Raw genomic sequence first — 20,021 nt, 5'->3', positions numbered from 1 at the left:
TCAGAAGCTGCTGCTAGATACTTCTCACTGCTCGCCAGAACTCTTTAATTGAATCAGTTTCAAGCCAAAATAAATGTATTCATTTCTCTGCCAGAGTCTAAGGCACACAAACCCTGTGATAACTGCAGCAACAGCGCCTGTGTAGGTGGACTCTGATCACAATTTCAGATTAGCCTCTCAAACCTCACTAACCCACTAGTGAGTTACTTACTACAGTGATACAGAGTGCAGCCAAAACTTGTTCAGACCCCGAGAAGTTTATTTGAAATTCTAGTGGAGATCCCACAGTTTCCAAAGATTTCCATTTGATACTGAGTAGCGACAAAAAAAAAAAAACTTGGGAAAAGCTGTTACAAAATAAATCAAATTCTATAAGACAGAGTGGAATAACATGACCTTATAAAGCTCCTTTGAGGGGAAATGAATGAGGAAAACTGTGCAAGATGTAAATGAAAGTCTGTTTTTTCAGGAAGAATTTTACAAAGCAAAACAAAAAGAGATAAACTTTTCTCCATCCAGTGTTTCCTACTGACTAATGCCTGACTTGTGCTTCAACTGGAAATCTGCATAACCAGGAACCCCTCTTAACCCTGAGGCCACAACGTTCTACGTAACCTGACATGCAACTACACGAAACCTGCCTGCAACAACTCTCATTGGCGTGGAAGGTTTTGGTGCAGGGTTAAGAGGGGTCTCCAATCTCCAGTAACGACGCAGATTTCTCACTGAAGCAAAAATTTGGCATCAGACTGCATTTGTGGTGGTGAAAGGGGCACGAGTTGGGCACATCTATAACAATACATATCATACATACTTTGTGACGATAAATAACTGAGTAGTAATCTCTCCAGTCTAACAGCACGGTACATAAACCAGCCGTCCACCTGCTAGAGCTTCTGTTTATGGTGGACTTGGCCTCTAAGATGATGGTCTGTGTGCCCAACGGGTGACACACAAAACAGTTGTTATTCACCCGAGTAGCTTGTAAGTAGTGGTAAACAGCACCATCACTCCAATAATAATATGTGGCCTATTATCTAATCTCAGCTTTCTGTATTTTCTTAGCATTCAGCTTTTGGTCCAGTGAATATATTTCCACATAATGTTTCCCGTTACTGATGACACAGAGGGCTAGAGAGATCCACTAGAAGCCCAGGTGTCCCTTTTGTAATGCAGATAGAGACAGCAGCGCATGATAATGACACGGTCAAGCACACATCCTAATGGGCTGTCATTGTCTCCCAATGAAGCATGCGAAACAGTGGACTTTATGATCAGAATAGTAAAATGGAGGGAGGGCGAGCAAACACTGCGTGGGGACAGGAGGAGGTGGAGGGATGAGGGGTATCGAGTTACTTTGACTTTGCTCTTTTTTTGTTGTTTCTCTCCAACCTTTTTTCTCTCCTCTCTCCAATAGTCCCAGCTCCCATTATCGGCGACGGGGCCAACTCCACGGTGTTGCTGGTGTCAGTGGTGGGCAGCGTGGTTCTCCTCATCATCCTCATCAGTGCTTTCGTCATCAGCCGACGGTGAGCTTCACCACCCGCCCCCGCCCTTCCATCTAACTCTGTCCCTTCTGCTTTCTGTCTATCTCTCTTTCTCGGCACACAGATGAGGGATGTCTTACTTAGTGCCGGGAAAAGTAGCTGTCAGGAAATGGAAGTCACTCAAAAGAGCACACACATACACACACACTAACACTCCCAGACAGCTAGTGCAACTCGCTCACGTCGGATGAGTGATGACTCGCCACACCGGAGATGTGATTGACAGCTCCGACAGCTGAAGAGATGCAATCAGCGACCCCTCGCTCCCTGTCCTCTGCATCCAGCCCGCTCCCTTCGCATAGTCCCACCCGCCTCCACTCCACCCCGTCCCTCTCCCACTATCTCTCAGCTAGTGGCTGTAATCCTGCCCGCTAGTTATTTTCTCCTGCTGCACCTTGCTGACCGCCACGACAAGAATGAGAGAGCGAGAGGGAGAGCGACGGGAGGGTGGACAATGAGATAAGCGGGAAAAAGTGGGAGATAGAATAGAGCGAGGACGAGACAGAGAGGCATCAGGTGGATTTGCAGTGACCCAATCTCAGGGTGTTAACCAGCGAGCAGGACAAAGCACCGTCACACAGATGGGATTACATGCAGATGGGGCTGCCTCACCTCAGGGTGTAAAACCACACGCACTCTCTGCATGTGTGTGTTTGTGTGCGCTTCCATATGTGTTAGGGGTGCGAGTGCATACATCCTGTGGAAAAAAAATAAAGTTTTGTGTGTGTGTGGTGTGGCAGTGGAGGGAGGGGGGTGTCAATGGCTTGTGTGTTGATTCTTGAATTGACCAAATCACTGTTTGCATGTGTGTATTGGTGCTGTGAATGATAGGGAGTGAAGGGGGCTGTTGACTGTGTGTGTGTGTGTGTGTGTGTGTGTGTGTGTGTGTGCTCTCTTTTCCATGTGATTGCCTCTCTCTGCAGCCAAGCAGGTGGTTGTCTCAGGCTTTTTTATATGCATGTGACGGCCACTGTCATTGTGCTGCCGCGTTCATCCTGTGATTGTGGGGAGGGACTGTAATCACGTAGCCGTTTACCATCATTACACAGCCGTAGAAGAGGACAATGTCTCGCACATCTGGTCATTTCCACCACTGACCTTAACACGTCAATATAAGCACAGGTGTTAGGCAGCCTGAGGGATTCGCAGGGATTTAAGTGCATCTTCTCTAGAATTGATTTATAGCTTTTATATTCGTCCAGCTTCTCTGCTCCATGTTGTTATTATACGCTCGGTGCCCTTCAGAAAGCTTCGATGTTGGAAGATTTCTCACTTGAGTTTGATGCAAAAAATATATCAAAGTAAAACTGTTATCAGCAAACATCTAAACCAAAGTTTTATATTATTTATTTGGATTATTACCATTATTGTTGCATTGATATGTATTTTATGAAGTAATCATTTAGTTTTTGCATAAAAACAACTCAGAACTGTAATTATCTTTTGTAATTAAGACTGTATTATTACACAGTCTTAAAGGGTATCTGTACATATTTTTGCTATATTTACTTCTACAGTTGTGGATTATCACCTTTAAGCATGGTCAAAATCTCAGGTAACAGGGTCAGCAAATGAAAAAAGTAGTCCACGTGTGCAATATGTACCTAAAGATTAGGGTTTGGTTTCCAGCATTGTTTTTGTCCTACTCCTGTGCTAATCTGATGTCATTACGTCACCTCACGAGGATTTCTTTAGTAACTAGTCATCTGGAACCCTTCCTTTAATGGGGACACATGTTCATGGTGGCTGCATAGATTTATTCTGAGAGCTATAGATGAATTTCCCTGAAATATGGAGGAAGAGCTAAAATGTAACATCTTTTGTTTGAGGAAGCCTGGTGAGGGGCAGCCAATAAAACACACACACGCCCCTTTTTCCAGCCAACTGGGGGCAAAATATTTACTTTACAGACATACATGTGCCACGTGTAGGCAAGAAAATGAGCTTGCAAAAGGTTTTAACTATTTTTAAAGGTTTTATCATAACATGATATTTTAAATGATCTTTCTTGAGAGCTTGAAAAAAGAAGGCAAGTGGACTTGGGGAAAAAGACACATGAACTGGATGATTGAGAACCCACAGACAATTAAAATCTTTGTGATGAGCATTGTTTAATTATATTAAAAAAGGAATATCCATATCTCATCTTATATATAAGATATAATTGTGTTCTAACTTTATGAGATCTGAAGATTGATTCCCTGCCATGAGTGACCATTCTGCTTTTTTTGCCCCCTAGAAGGAGTAAATACAGCAAAGCCAAGCAGGACTCTGATGAAGAGAAGCACTTACATCAAGGTAACTCATAGTTAACACTCCACCTACAGACCTTATAATTGTAAAACATTATTGCTGTCAGGTATGCTCGTGTGCATGGGCTCTAAACCACAAATGAAGCCCATAAAATGGGAGGAAAAACAAACTGTTTTGAAGTTAATGTACTTGCAACCCAACATGCTCCAAACGCCTCATTATCAAGTCATCAGCATTGTTATTTGTGTGCCACAAAAATTTCAAGTTAATGAGCTCCATCTTCATCGGAGGCAGCCATAGTGACATGAAAAGCGCTGGAGTCAGTGTGTGAAGCGAGGTATGGAGAGGAGGAGGAGAGGATCCATAGAGGAAGGCAGCGTAGCCTGCAGCACGATGGAAATAAAGAACAGATGGAGAGTAGTAGTCGGAATAAATTAACCTTCGCTTTTTTTTAACTTCCTTCTTTCTTTGCTTCCCTTTTTTGCAAACTTCTTTACCCAGGAGTGAGAATATATGTTGACCCCTTTACCTATGAGGACCCCAACCAGGCTGTCCGTGAGTTCGCCAAAGAGATTGATGCCTCCTGTATCAAGATTGAGAAAGTGATTGGTATTGGTGAGGAAAATTTTTTTTCTTACATTACATGCATGAAAACTGATTGGAAAAAGATGATATTTTGCATTTGTTTCATACAAACACACCTTTCTCTGTGATTTGTGGCCTCTTTGAGATTAAAATCCATTGTTTTCCCGGACTTTAACATGTGGCTTCTGGCTCTAGAGAGGTCAACAAGTTAAAAAAAAAATCAACAATGGCTAAATATGTTGTCCATGCTATTCCTTGGGCCAGAGAAAAGTCATCCAATGACAAAATAATAAAGAGAAAGAATCAATATCCATTTCCCCCTCTCTCTGCTCCAGTGGGTGAAGGGAGGAGGGGGAGTAAAGGATTAGAGACCCTGATCAATGTTTAAAGTGGAACCTTTCTAACCTACAGACACACACACACACAAACAGACGTGTAGGCACACACTCTTTTTGATTTGATTTATAGTCTGTGGATCAGAGTGCTCGTGTATCAGTGCTTCACATTTTCATCTGTGGGGTTTTTTTGTTGTTGTTGCTGTTGTTTCAGGGGAATTTGGAGAGGTCTGCAGTGGACGCCTAAAGATGCCCGGCAAGAGGGAGATCTGTGTGGCCATAAAGACTCTGAAGGCCGGCTATACGGACAAGCAGAGGAGGGACTTCCTGTCTGAGGCCAGCATCATGGGCCAGTTCGACCACCCCAACATCATTCACCTGGAGGGCGTGGTCACCAAATGTATGTCAAGGTTTCATTTTTACAGAATGTGTTTCAAATGAGGGGAGGGAAGTGTTTTGCGCAGGTGAAATTGCTCTAGGAAATTGCAATAATGCTTAGCTCACACACATACAATTACTATTATATTCTAAAAGGGCAGTCATTTCTGCTGTCTCCCTCGAAAAATGTAACAATAAATCATCACAAACTGCAGTTCTGGGTGACTTTGGAGAAAGGTGAGCGTAGGGACAAGCCTGTTTTTACTCGCACGCCTGCGCAGTGGTGCGTATCTTAATGCTTCTGTGCAGACATTTTACAAAGATTTCACAATATTCTCAGATAAATGCATATTTTTGAGCAACGTCCGGACGTCCCATCCTGGCTTATCCCCAGGTGGGTTTCTGTCCAGATGGAAGGGGTCCAGCATTGCCGTGGAGGGGGAGGTGGTTGTAGAGGTGGCTGGGCAGTTGGGAGAGGGGTGGGTGGGGGAGTCTAATGGGCCCAGGAACAGGCCCTGTAGCACGGCACCAGACTCATTAATCATGGTGTCAGCTGTAAATGTGTTTGGGGTTAGGGAGTGATACCCTATCCCTCCTCTATCTGCTGCTGCATGGCCACAAAACACTGGCCAAATCTCCCTCCTCCTGCCCTCGGCGCTCTCTCCGTTTCTCCCCCTCTTTTACACCTTCCCCTGATGTTATTTGTTCGGCTATAGGTATGTGTGTGTGTGGGTGTGGGTGTGCGCTGTGTGTGTGGGTGTCTTGTCAGCACATGCCAACATCCGGTACCTTTGATTGCATGCATGTGTGCCTGAGTGTTACCATGTAGCCTCTGCTGGGGTTGGATGGATGAAGTGCCTTAATGTGTCGTGATACTGCTCAGCTCTATCTGTGCTAGATAAAACTGCCATTCTCACTGTAGTATACACCGCTTTTACACACACACACTTATATATGTATATATATACCCACACACAAACATGCAGCCCAGCCGGGGCTGAAAGTGAACAGCAGCACAGGCAGAATTGCTTATCACCTATCACACCTCACACGGCGGGGAATGACCTCTCAGACCTCGCAGCGGCGGCGCGAGAACGACAGAGAAAAAAGGCGGACAGATGGACAGATGGAGGAAGGAAGAGAAACCAGAGACGAGCTGCTGCCAGGGAAGGTGCAAATAGAGATGCCGGACAGTTAGGAGCTGATGGATGAGAGGAAAGACAGGGCGACGCAGAGAGAGGGAAAGCAGAGGGTGCTCGAGCTACTCAACCGGAGGCTGAAAACAAAAAAACGGGGGGGAGGAATGAGCAACGCGGCGGTGACAAGAGAGCTGGCGTGAAAGGACGGCGAACCAAACGCAAGAAGGGCGTCGGAAAACTCCCACTCCACCTCCTTCCACTCTTACTTTTGAGAGCTTGACACGAGGTTTGGGCAAATTAGTCCTTCACACTTGAGTGTGTCAGTGGAATCTATTAAAAATCCATTATTTGAATTGCGCCCCACTCTCCATTACAATCAAGTTAAAAGGAATTCTCAATCTGGCCTCAGTTTGCTGGCATGTCCAACAGAGCCAATTAAGGCTTATTAATTATGGAGGAACTCCAAATAGGGACTAAAATACATAAATGTGCAAAAATCTCTCGCTGAAGACTTGCTGGCTGTGGTCCACCATCTTGAAGGCTATATTTAATGTTTCTATCGCGTTGGTGTGTAATTAAAAATCGAGCATCCATTAAAGCTTGAAATCAGACGTGATGTGCTTAATGGGTGATTTACATGAAGTAAGAGCATGCTGATTTTTTTTAAAAAAGGTCCGCTTTTAAAACCCAGATCTTTGTTTGCTGCGAACGCCAGGGCCTCCGGAGGACATTTGCCCAACGTTCCCCCAATATTGTCCCCCCGACGCGTTTTTTTCCCCCTCTGCCATCTCCCTGTTTTGTTGGCAGGTGATAATCGGCCCACTGGTGGGTTTCTCGCCCAGAGTTCATTGCCAAAGGCGGCTGGGCGTATTCAGTAAACAAGGAATTAGCATGCAAATGGACTGGAAGGAAGAGGGCGGGGCTGGGAAGGCGAGAGTTTAAGGTCGCAGGTCAGACTCTGCTCAGACTTGATTGCAGAGCTGTCAATCACCAGCGGCCCTGGGGCAGAGGCACGCAACAAAGGGAACAAAGATGGCTGACAAAGACGGCCCCCTCTGCTCTCACACAACTTTAGCCGAACTTCCTCTTTTTAGGGCATTGCTGGAGTGCCCCGTAATTAATGGAGTGCCAATCACGCAGCGGGTAAGGCAGTGACTGACGGCCTCTTGGCACGGCCAGAGACCCGCAGCAGAGCAGAGGAACTTCACCTTCTCAGCGGGCTTCGGCAGCTCTCGGCATTCTGCTGGAGCACTCGAGAGGCTTCATACAAGCTCCCCTTAAGGCGGAGGCTTTAAGTCAGCAGTTTTCTATAAGGCTGTAAGCTTTTAAGTCCACCTTAACTGTGCCACTCAAAATGGAACACAAAGAGCGATGCTGTTCTAGGAGGCGAATGTGTGGCAGCACTTTTCAGCATGTGTTGTTGCCGTGGCTGGTTAGGCACCAGCTTGCTGCAGTTTTGGGACAAAAACAAACGGGTCGCCCTTCCTTTCCCTTTTTTATCTCTCTTCTCCTCTGATATGCCCCTCCCTCCCTCCGTCCTAAGAGACAAAGACAGACAGACAGAGACCCACCAGGGAATGTCCACCCTCCCTGCCGCCTGCCCCGGCTCAGATAAAGACGCAGACGCTCCCCCAAGAGAGACGGAGAGGGATGGGGTGAAAAAAGGCCAGAGAGGATTGGCAGGGTTCACGGAGGATAAAAACGAGGAGAGGGAATGAGCGAGGGAGGAGTGGGGGAAAAAAGAGAGCAACAGAGATGAGCTAGCAGGAGAGTGACAGATGCGTCGAAAGTTGGCAGAGGAGAAAGAGGGCAAAGGGACAGTGAGTGACAGAAATAGCGAGTTAGGGGGATTCTGGGTGGGTGACTGTGATGAGACTTTGGATAATACGCCCAGAGTCAGATCATATTTGCATAAACACAAGATGGTGTGTGTGTGTCTGTGTGTGTGTGTGTGTGTGTGTGTGTGTGTGTGTGTGTGTGTGTGTGTGTGTGTGTGTGTGGTGTTTTGTTTCAGTGGAGATGCCTTTGCACGTTAAGGGAAAGAATGGGAACGTAAGGGCAACGGTAACACACAGCTAATTAAATCACTATGGGACAGAGATGGATGGCCTCACAGACACATACACACATGCATTTTCCCTGGAGAACCCCCTCCTGCTGCGTTGAGCTGTGATGTGCGTCGTTTACTTCTATAATCATCTGCCTTTCCTTCTCTCACTCTCCTTTCCACTCTCTCTCTCTCTCTTTCTAGGTAAACCGGTGATGATTATCACAGAGTACATGGAAAATGGATCCCTGGATGCGTTCCTGAGGGTCAGTCATGCGTTTCTGTCTCCACACACACACATGTGTTCATGCGTGTTTGTGCATCGACGCTGATCCCATCTTATCTCTGTAAAGTCATCCACCAAATTTACAAGTGTCGGTTCACAAACATTCGCACTTTGTCCTTCCCATTTATCAGCTCACTTACAATGAGGTTGGAACAGGTGAAACTTTGTGTTTCTCAGGTTCACAGCACTACAGGTCCACTATACATCTTAACCAGCACAGTGCTAGTTAAAGGGAGATGTGAAATGGAGTGGACTTTTTATAGGTCTTTTCTAATCTTACGGATCTTTACGCTATAAAGTTAAACCTTAAGACTATTACTTATCACTATACCCTATGAGCTATTAGGAGTGACCCTTCAGAAGTGTCCCTGTATTTACTTAGCAGAGGTTTTAGTCACAGTGTGGACATTTAACAGTAATAAGGATGATTTCTTTTTCTCCACAGAAGAACGACGGTCGGTTCACTGTCATCCAGCTGGTTGGCATTCTGCGTGGCATCGCTTCTGGCATGAAGTACCTGTCAGACATGAGCTACGTCCACCGTGACCTGGCCGCTCGCAACATCCTGGTTAACAGCAACCTGGTGTGCAAGGTGTCCGACTTCGGCATGTCCCGAGTCCTGGAGGACGACCCCGAGGCCGCATACACTACCAGGGTGAGTGCAAGCGTGTTTGTGTGTTGGCGAGCATCTGTCTGACTGAGTCAGCGGGCTGTCTGTACCCTCACTTGTCGGCTTTCATTAATCAGCCCAGCTTTCAATTACAGGGAGGAAAGATCCCCATCCGCTGGACGGCCCCAGAGGCCATCGCTTATAGGAAGTTCACCTCGGCCAGTGACGTGTGGAGCTACGGCATCGTCATGTGGGAGGTGATGTCATACGGCGAGCGGCCATACTGGGACATGAGCAACCAAGATGTAAGTCAGAAGCAACGTAATCATATGCAGATAGTCATGAATAATGCACAGGGTGAATTAGTGTGAGATATTAAGGCTGGGTAATGTCAAACAACTTTATAAGAATGCTTCATCATTTTAACGTAGTTATACAATTACCTGCAGCTGTGATGAAACACCAGCAGAGTGTTCCTCTTCCTTATTGCACAGTGAGCTCACATGTGTGGTTCCACTAATTATGAAAAAGAAAAAAAAGATAATGTATTGTGTAGGTGCGTAAAGTACAGTAATTAAGAAAAAAGTTATAAAAATGACAAAGTAATCAAACTGCCTGAAGTTTTTATAACACTTCTGCTCAGTCATAAAGTCTTACAGCCACATTTATCTGCTATCCAGGTGATCAAGGCCATTGATGAGGGCTATCGGCTGCCCCCGCCCATGGACTGCCCTGTGGCACTCCACCAACTCATGCTAGACTGCTGGCAGAGAGAGAGGGCCGACCGGCCAAAGTTTGGGCAAATAGTCAACATGTTGGACAAACTGATCCGCAACCCCAATACCCTGAAGAGGACCGGGGGAGAGACCACCGTCAGGTGAGACGGAGGAGAATGACGCAAGGGGCTGAAAAGAGGAAGAGGTTTCAGTTCTGTTTGTGCTTTGGAAAATGAACAATGACAGGAAATATCATAAGGTGATGGTTGATTTTAGGGATGAGTGTGTTTTCAGAGGATATTTTAATCTTAGCAATGAGCAGTCCCAATATTGGTCACACAGTCTCTGGCTTAAACAGTATCAGTCCATATGCATGAAAGCAGGAGAGTGAAAATAAAATAAAATAATAAGCAACTAAAACAGTTTTCTTTGTCAGACTTCTAAGATTGCTCTGATTGCGTAATAGGAATTAATTATTAATAATCAGCTTGCTGCCTCATGGCTGTTAAGGTAAGATTGCTCTGGAATCCACTGAATGAGCTAATTAACATTATCAGGGAATATGACAATTATATAGGTTTATTACACTTAATTTAAAATAAATTGGCAATTGTGTTGTAGGAATTTCCCATTTAATTTAATTAAACAGCCTGGAAATGTGCTAGTCACACATCCACTGCCACATTTGCAAAGTACAGCAAATTGTATAAAAGTAATACAAATACTGTGTGGATACTTCAATGGGTTATTTTCTGTTTGGGCTCTATGATGGTTCTCGAGGACCGGCCAGCTGCAGGAAAATGAGAGACGTATTTTGAGAGTGGGCCTGAGACAAGTTAGGATGCTCTGTGTGAGAGCAGAGTCCGAGAGTGAGGTGACTGCCTGCTGTAACACGTGCATTCACCTGTCAACCTCGATATCACGTTGACATTCATAATTAATGCATCTGTATTTTATACTCTTCATCATCTGCGTCTCGTCTACATACAGTTCTGTATGAGAGCATCAAAATTTCCATAACACATAGTATTTGAGAAGCCACACCAACGTACTGACATGCACACACACAGCGTCCCACTCTGTCACCGCTATTTACATTCACCATTAAACATTATCTGCCAGCACCGTGTGGCTCTTTACAACACAAACAACCTCCATAATGGCTTTCTCTGCAAACTAGCTTTAATGGTGCTTTACACACAGGAATCTAGGCGCTCTAACAGGGGGAGGAATTACAACGTTACACAGAGTTAAAAACAAACACGACCCTACATCTCCGACACCATTACTCTTGAGCAGCCAAACGTGTTAAGGATGACCTTTGTGTGTTTACAGACTCGACGCAGGCCGACGGGAGTCTGTTTGAGTTTAACGAGTGTGCAAGCGCACGCGAGTGGGTTGCGCGATCGCACACAGACGCACACTCCTAATAGGATACAGCGAGTGCAAGCGTGGAGTCTGTGTAGAGTAATTAGCAGAGCTGAATCCTATAACTGCAGCTCTACGGTTACAAAAAGGAAAGAAGAGTGTGTGTGTGTGTGTGTGTGTGTGTGTGTGGGAAGGTATCCCTGCGCATAATCTTTTCCACCTACTTAGAAGTGACGACTTAATAAAGAGCCTGACATCCAGTTCTCACAGCTCTACTCGACATCCTTTTTAAAAAGGAGAGAACGATAAAGAGGCCGAGAGCGCAAGACTCACCCAAGCGGGACGAGTGTGACTCAGACTCACCGGCCTCGTGTAAATGTTTCACGGCTGCTGCCACAGAAAGGGAGAAAGGCAGGGAAAAAAGAAGGAGGAAAAATATGCTGATGAATATCTGAATGTGAAGAGGGACTCCAAGCACACTGTAAAATTCACCGAAGTGTGTCCAGGTTGTGTGTTTTCCGTGAAATAAGGATTAACTAACTGTATCGGTGACACCAGAGGAGGAGCTGTGTTTGACTTGGCTCAGTTTTTGGGTGCAGCCTACAAAATAGGGACACCAAAAAATACAAAATTGCTAAGCTGACACATTTGCTGGTTCAATCAGGGAGGACAAGCTAGGGAGAAGTGTAGCTCGGTGCTTTTTACAGCTTGTAATTGTCACACATTTTTGACACTACGGCACAGAAGCATAGTTAAGAATTATGGAATAACTCCCGCAGTGTGGCCATTGCTACAGTTGAGGTGAATCGGAGGTAATCAAAGATGGAGATGATTATGCTTCAAGTCAAAAGCACTTAAACAACTGACTTTATCGTCTACATGCAAACAGCTGCATACACCCAGGATTTTGGCTATGAGCTGGATTGAAGTGCAACAGCTTTAAACACAACGAGATGTTTGATTTCATGAAATAACCTCGCCACTTTTCTCCACCTATTACAGGCCCACTACCACCCTGCTTGAGCCAGGGAGTCCCGAGGTGTCCGCGGCTGTGGGCACAGTGGAGGACTGGCTGCAGGCCATCGGCATGGAGAGATACTGCGACAACTTCACGGCCGCCGGCTACACAACTCCAGAGGCCGTGGTCCACATGACGCAAGAGTAAGCACTTTGTCCAAAATCATACTTTTACCATGCTCCAAGTGATTTTGAAGGACAAGAAGAATGAAATAGAAACTAAAGGAAATACCAAGCAGCGAAATAGGAAGGTTTTTGTAAAAGTAGGCAATTTTATGAATCATCTTTTTACTTTACAGATAACTTGACAGTTATACTATTATTCAGTTTATAATAGCTCACACAAACCATTAAAAAAAAATCAGATGTTTCAAACTACGAATTTACAAAGAGGGTGCTGCACCACCTCCTTGTGATTGTTTTGGTTACTGGTGGGTCACAGGTCGCTCTTAGTTTCCATGGCAGATGGTGACTTGTTTGCAAACACCCACTAATCTACCACAGAGCAGTAGAAAAACCTGAAAAAGTGCAACGCAAATCGGAAACAGAGTAAGTTAAAGTTGTTTAAAAAGATGAAACATCTACTTTTAAGGTGAATGGTCTCCTCTTTCAGTTTGTGTCAGTTTGCCGACCAGTTTGCAAGTAGTTGGTGAGAATTTGCAGGCAAGTTGTTGATTTCCACACAAACTACCCATGACCGCAGGAATATCCTCACAACCAAAACAACTGCGAAGAGGTTTTAGGGTAGCGTTACAAAGCTGTTGGGGATAACAACAATTGCCAACTGGCTGTGGGAACTCGTGACACTGGGATCCTATTTACTAGAGATCTTAGGAGACATTATTAGTAACACCTGTGTTTATCTATTATTTTATAGCAAAACAGTGAAATCAGATTTTCTCATTAAACATTTTCAAAGAGAAACAAATTAAAACACCTTCATAAAGCTAAGCTTATAAAGCTAAGTTGAGCATAAGACGTGAAAACAAATAAAAAACAGCCAACCTGCTGTGTCCAAATGTAACAGCTTAGAAACATATTGTATTCATACACAAACACTTGGTTTTACATCAGGCAAAAATAAGCTGATTCCCTGAAATAATTCTGGCAAACTCTGCTTTAAGAATTTACGCTAAGATAAGCTAAGCTAGTTTTCTAAAATAATTCAAGGAATTTAGCTACTATGTTTCCTCTGCTTCAGTTATATATGAACTAAAATAAACTAAATTAATCTAATCCAGTCACCTCAAATAATGTGAGCACACTGCTAGCGACTTAACTTTGCTTCAGATGTCAAGGATAAGCTAAGTTATGCTAAGCTAGTTACCTCAAATAATTGGAGCATGTTTTTGGCTGTTTCCCTCTGCTTAGGTTTTTAGTCAAGTTAAGCGGTTTCCCCAGTGTCTCTGCTTCATTTTTAGCACACAGTTTTTCTTATCCCCTTATTAAGGTATTCTGTGACACATTTAGAAAGGAAAACATGAGTTAAATTTGTCACTTCTTTATAATATCCACATTTTTCTTCTGCTAAGATTACACGATTAGAGTTGCCGTGTTGGCAAGTGAAATTCCTTATACAGCAGTTAAACTGTCAGACCAGTTTCCACTGGTAGGCTGTAAAATTCATCATGTGGATCAGGCCTCCGTGTGCGTGTTATTGTTGTCCTCGGTCCTAAAAGGCCTCTTCTCCCAATCCTTTTCAGGGACATGGCGCGCATCGGCATCTCCTCCGCAGCGCACCAGAACAAGATCCTGACCAGCGTCCAGGGAATGCTATCCCAAATGCAACAGATGCAAGGCAGAATGGTTCCCGTCTGAGAAGATTAAAACAAAGAAAAAAGGAAGCAAAACGACTTTGTTTCTTATGAAAAAAAAACAAATAACAAAAAAGATTAAATATTAAAAAAAAAGAGACAAATCAACTATGAAGAAATAGTTTACCTCATCCATGCACTTTAAATTGGATCTAAAAGAAAAGAAGACATTGATGAAGAAGAGAAAAAGTGTTGCAAATCGCACTTTTTTTCAAAAATCATACCTTTACCTTGCCCTTTTAGTTGTTTTTGGAGAATGGGACACTTCTGTCTGCAGCATTTATGGATAGATGGAGGGGACGGCTGGAAAAGTGCTTCCGAGAGGCCAATCTGGAGTGCCTTTAATGGTCTGGAATGAAAAGCGGGGGAGGGGGATCATACCTTTTCTTCCTCCTTTTGCAGAGAGTGTTATTTCTGGAACTTTCTCTCTGGAATAATCCACAGAGCATTTTTTTTTTGATTTTCTGTGACTGTGTTTATTGTACATGAATTGTTTCTGTGGGACTCAGAGGCTGCCCCGGCCACCATTGTTCTCTCTCTCAGCTGGAACTGTTTGATATCTTCCAGAAAAAATGGACAATCCTAGCCGTCAGATATAAACAGTGAATCTCTGACAGGCTGGGGGTTAGATTCTTGGGGGGGGTGGGGTCAAGATGGCTGTGCAGGGAGGGCTTATTTTAAGGAGCTATTTGTGTTGCGTTTTTTTTGTTTTTTGCTCTGTTCTGGCCTGTTTTTTTCTCCCACAACGCTGTATTATGTTGCCCTCAGGACATTTCTGAGAATGTCTTTGATCTTCCAGAGGAGCCTTCCCACTCCCCTGTCTTCCCAAAAAAACAAAAACAAAAACAAAAACAAACAGTCAAAAAAAAAAAAAAAATCCCACCCTCCTACATCTTCGATAAACACAGTTTGGATTCTCCCATCCATCTCCCCATGCGGATCGAAGTCCCATCCCCATCACTACTGCAGGACCAACCAACTCTTCCACACCACTTTTGACGGACGCCCGTTTGGACCACATGAGTTGTTTTTTATAAGCGGAATGTGAGATGAAGAAATTTGCCAAGACGTTATCGGACACGGGGGGCAACAGGGATGCAGAAAGAATCATCAGCATCAAGAAATATTCAAACAAAGAAAAAGAAAACGATGGAGGATCAAGGTGAGAGTTGACAGTCTTTTGTTTTCATTCTGTTACCAAAACTTTGCAAAGAAACAACTCTATTAAAGAAAAGAAAATATAGACATTGGATTAAAGCTCCCTTTATTATCGAAGTGTGCTTCTAATATAACCACAGAGTGCCTGTGAGAGTCATTAGATCCCCCTATCACTGGCCCCTCAGCTCTAGAAGCGGTGTTAATTAACAAGCAGGTTGCTCCACCTCAGGCAGCAAGAGCGGATCAATAGCCACTGGTCTGTGATCAGTCTGCGGGCCTGATGCCTCTGGCATATTAATGAGAAAAATTTATCAGCGGCTGACTCCCATTGAGCCTGACAGAGCCCAGCAGAGCTCCAAGGCACTTTCCAAGAGCGAAGAGAGGCGCTCTGGGGTGTTAACTTTCTTCTGAGCCAACACACCAGCACGTTGTCATGGTACCAGAGGGTCCTAATACAGGGTCTTAATTAATTTTGGCATATCAGATGCTACGTACTGCTCTCTTGTTGGTTAACCCTTGGCCAGACTTTTTTTTTTAAATAATTTGAGCGTCATAATTTATGCGCATAAATTAGCACTTGCCCACAAGGTAATAAAGCGAAGGTTAAGCTTACACAGTTCAAGGCTTAGTTTCATTTATTCAACACTGATTTATTGGACACAGCTACCACTTTAGTACTTGTAAAGCAGTATGGATGTGAAACAGCTGACTATCCTCATTGACAAGAGAGAAACTAGATGCCAAAAGTAATTGTTCATATTTTATGTAGGTATAGTGCCAGTTAAACCCCCAGATGCAAACCCCCGTCTGGTTCTGTGATGGAAGGTTGTTAACACAGTGGAAAGTAAGATGAACCAGATCTAGAAAATGAATGTTTACATGTAGGCGGTGTTAATATAAACTGGAATATAACTGCTCGAGTGGAGTAAAAAGTCCCTACTTTCTGAAAAAGCCCAACTATCTAACGCTCTGTGCACTATTATGGAAATCCTAAACTTCTCAGTGTTATTTAAGTATACATTCAACTCAATTCAGTTCTATTTATGTATCACCTCAAGACACTTTGTATTGTGAGGCAAAGACCCTACAACAGGGGTGGGCACCGAGGGCCGGTGTCCCTGCAGGTTTTACATGTGTCCTTGAACCAACACAGCTGATTTAAATGGCTAAATTATCTCCTCAACATGTCCTGATGTTCTCCAGAGGCCTGGTAACGAACTAATCATGTGATTCAGGTGTGTTGACCCAAGGTGAGATCTAAAACCTGCAGGGACACCGGCCCTCGGGGCCTGGAATTGCCCACCCCTGCCCTACAATAATTTCAATAAAGAGACATGTAATAAATATCTTTGTAGAGAATGTTTCAGTTGTCAGATTGGCTCAGTTAGGAGTGTTTTCATACTTGAGGCAAATCGATCAGTTTTAACATGCAAAAGATCCCCAGTTTGAGATTGTGAGGAGACAAGGATCCCTGGGAGGGTTGAGTCAGGAAGGGAATCTGGTGTAAACATCTGATTTATCTGCTGTGGTGACTCCTTGCAAACAAGTGAGCAGCAGAACCCTCACCAGCATTCTCTCAAAAACCCTGTTATTAAAAGTCGAGTGTTGGAACGTTTCGTTAATTCTCGCTGTGTTTTAATTAATTTTTGAATTTTTGTCTATGCAGGATTAGCCAAAGCTCAAGCCGGTGCAGTCGCATTGCTCATTTTGTCTTAGCAACACACCAGAAGTGTATTTCTGGTTTTGTTACTGTATACGTGTCACTATATACGTGTTTTGTTACACAGGCAGTTGTTTTAAATTATAAGTGTTTCTTATTATATCAGCGTCTATCAGTTGTTATTAAAGCCCGTTAAAAAAAATAAAAAAAGATCTTTTTGAAATTGTGGTTAATGGTAAACGATCAATCACTTCTTGCCTGTGAAATGTTGACAACTTTACAAAGGAATTAAATCGTTGAGTTCTTGACGTGCGCCAATAAGTTGAGGGCATGTTTCATATATTGTGCGCGCAGAGTAACATGTGGCACGCAGAAGTTCGTACACTTCTTGCCTGGAAATCCATATTTCGCCCCCTCAGGCCGGCAGCTCGCAGACTCTGGACGCTCTGGCTTTGGCGCTCGGTTTTTGTTTAGCAGATGAGTCGAATGTTCCATGGAGCTGGAGCCGGAGAGCAGGGTTGTTGGTCAGAACTGGATGCCAAGCAGAAATTGTTTATGTTCTAAACCACCGTGACTGATGCAGCCTCTCATTCCCCCTCCTCCTCCTTTTTTTTTTTTCCTCTCTTCTCCCCAGCTGCTGCCGTCCATCACAAACAGGATCCCGTCCTCGCTCGCTCCCTCGCCACAACTGGATTTCTTCCCCGCTGTTCCTTCTTTGTCTTCCTCCTCCTGGCTACCCTTCCACTCCTCACCGACACAGAGATGACAAATGTATCCCCCCTCGAGCGTCTGGGACGTCCGCTGTCCGTCACAACATGTCAACTTGACAAACTCATGGCCGTCCATCCGTCCGGCCCAGCGCTGGAATTACTCTGAATGAATTTAACAGCATCAAAAAGAGAACAAAGGAAGAATGTAAAATAATGGAGAAGCCCCTCTCTGGCTGATGATGATGATGATTATTATTTTTTCCTGAAAGTTTGGTTTTATTTTGTGATTTTTTGGTTTAATTATTGTTTCATTCTGTTTGCATGTAAAGTAACAAGAGTTTTATTTGAGCGAATGCGATGACGAGTGTGCACGTGGGTGTGTGCGTCTCTGTGAGTGGCAACGTCTTTGAAGTACTATCAGTAAATGTGTCTGTTTTCATGCCACTGTGCAGGAGGAGGAGATAACAGAGTTGTATAGTTTTTGATATTAAAAAAAAACACAAAAAAGACTTCTTTTTTTTTGCTTTTTTGTGTTGTCTAAAAAGAAAAAAAAAAAGGAAAAACATTGTAAGGTGTGTCGGTCATGTTGTGCAAACTCTACTCAGCAACAGCATTTGTTAAAACAACTTTCATGGAATCCGACCCATTCCTGCTCCGGCAGCGACGACGGCTTGTGAATGGACACATGGAGACTACAGAGCTGCACGTGACTAACGGTCTCCCGGTGCGTACAATCGCATCAATCTGGAGCTCAGACTACTGCGAGTCCGTGACGAGTCGAGGAGGAAACGTTGGCACCGTCTTCTCCACGTGGATGTGGGGTGGGAGGGGAGGACAGATTCTAAATGACACACCTTTAAAGAAGCAAGTGACGTGAGGAATATGGTGTCTAAGGAGGGAGAACTGTTGATGTTTTTTTGTTTTGTTTTTTTTATTTTGTTGTTGCTTTTTTTTTTTATATTCAGACCACACCATACAGTTACAGGTTTAATGATGGACTATATTTTGCTCATTTATCTCTTTAAACTATACTTATGTGAATGTTTTGAACTCGTAAGTGATGCTTCATGTAATACAAAAGAAACGCCTCCATCCTTAATACAGCTCTACTGTTTCCTTTTTTTTTTTTTTTTTTCTAAGCAGTGTGTTTTCGGATGTTGGGGTTATCTGTGGACAAAAGGACCTGTTTGGAAATATGCAAGACATGCTGGGAAAGAGAAGGAAACTAGAATGTACTGTAAAATACTTTTTTCCTTTACTTAAATGTCAGATGATTTAAAAAGAAAAAAACCAACAAAAAAAAAAATCAACAACAAAAAGCAAGAGTTAATGTTTGTCATTGTATGCCTTCCGATGCCATATGATCTAGCCATGTAGATCTAACATTCTCTCAATCTTTTTTTGTACTTGTTTTTGGGAGGGAGGGAGGGGGGGCATGGTCATGATTTTTTTTCAGTTTTTTTTCTTTTGCTTTGTTTTTGTTTTGGTCAATGAACTCTAGGTACATGTAACTTATGTCATTTATTTATGTCCTTTTATATCTAGTTTGTAAAATAATAGCCTAAAGTGAAGAAAAATAATGGGGTGCCAAAGTGCATTCTTATTAAAGTAGAAAGTACATGATGATCGTTGTGCCTCTCATTTATGTGTCCACGTACGTGGCGTTCCCTTCATCTGTTGTTGGAGCTATTATGCCTGTAAAGGAGAGCTGATAACCTAGCTATCACACACGGAGCACCGCATTACATGATTGCGTGTAATAGATGGCTTATGTAACTGAAGGAACGGGCCAAGGTAGCACATCAAGCAGATTCTTAGCTGTGGCTCGTCTGTTGGCAGTTTGTTCGCTCTTCAGCACACGCTCAGCAGATATCATGACTCTGGACAACTCCTCTCGGGCCCAGAGGCAGCAGCAGGGGCTGCTCACTTGGCATACAGTATGTCTATTAATGTGTGTGTGTATGTGTGTTTAATCAGAACAACATCTGCTTCCTGCACTCATTTCCAGCAGCGATAAACCACTGATTGTCCTCAGTCTTTGATAAGGGTTGAGGGTGGTGGTGGGTACAGTTTCAGAAACGGAGCTTGTGTGAACGTCGAGCCAAATGGCGTTTTACACGTTCCTTGAGCCATCACCAGTGCAAGGCATGCGTACATTAAAGCCCTGAAGTTTGCAGTGGGAGATGGTTATCGGCCTCAAAGGGGGAAAGTATGCCTCCTTTGGAGATTGTTGGCAAGCTTAAAGGGGGAACACGAAAGAAGATTAGTCAGACTTGGGTTGATAAATTTTCCCTGAAGCTCAGAATTCTTTTTTTCCTTTTTGATTTTGCATGTGTAAAGCATGCATTTAAACACTGGGAATATTTTTTGCATGTTAAGAGAAAGTCAGGTTTATCTA

At 43.8% G+C, this 20,021-nt stretch overlaps 1 protein-coding gene across 2 annotated transcripts in view; it reads left to right on the top strand.

The window, feature by feature from the left end:
• Nucleotides 1–19,249, top strand: part of epha4l (eph receptor A4, like) — a 61,415-nt gene extending 42,166 nt beyond the window's left edge. The window contains exons 8-18 of one of the 2 annotated variants that reach the window (XM_031741549.2): nt 1,418–1,529; nt 3,790–3,845; nt 4,302–4,415; nt 4,935–5,120; nt 8,489–8,550; nt 9,016–9,225; nt 9,336–9,485; nt 9,861–10,057; nt 12,267–12,425; nt 13,985–15,257; nt 17,548–19,249. In XM_031741549.2, coding sequence (XP_031597409.1) covers nt 1,418–1,529; nt 3,790–3,845; nt 4,302–4,415; nt 4,935–5,120; nt 8,489–8,550; nt 9,016–9,225; nt 9,336–9,485; nt 9,861–10,057; nt 12,267–12,425; nt 13,985–14,099 — 1,361 coding nt within the window. In that variant the 3' untranslated portion in view covers nt 14,100–15,257; nt 17,548–19,249. Of the gene's footprint in view, nt 1–1,417; nt 1,530–3,786; nt 3,846–4,301; nt 4,416–4,934; nt 5,121–8,488; nt 8,551–9,015; nt 9,226–9,335; nt 9,486–9,860; nt 10,058–12,266; nt 12,426–13,984; nt 15,258–17,547 lie in introns of both variants that reach the window. The other variant, XM_031741548.2, reaches the window with a different exon arrangement.
• The last annotated feature ends 772 nt before the right edge of the window (nt 19,250–20,021 follow it).

The sequence above is a fragment of the Oreochromis aureus genome, linkage group 14, assembly GCF_013358895.1.
Source record: "Oreochromis aureus strain Israel breed Guangdong linkage group 14, ZZ_aureus, whole genome shotgun sequence".
NCBI classification, from domain to species: domain Eukaryota; kingdom Metazoa; phylum Chordata; class Actinopteri; order Cichliformes; family Cichlidae; genus Oreochromis; species Oreochromis aureus.
This window is presented reverse-complemented; position numbering and strand designations above follow the sequence as displayed.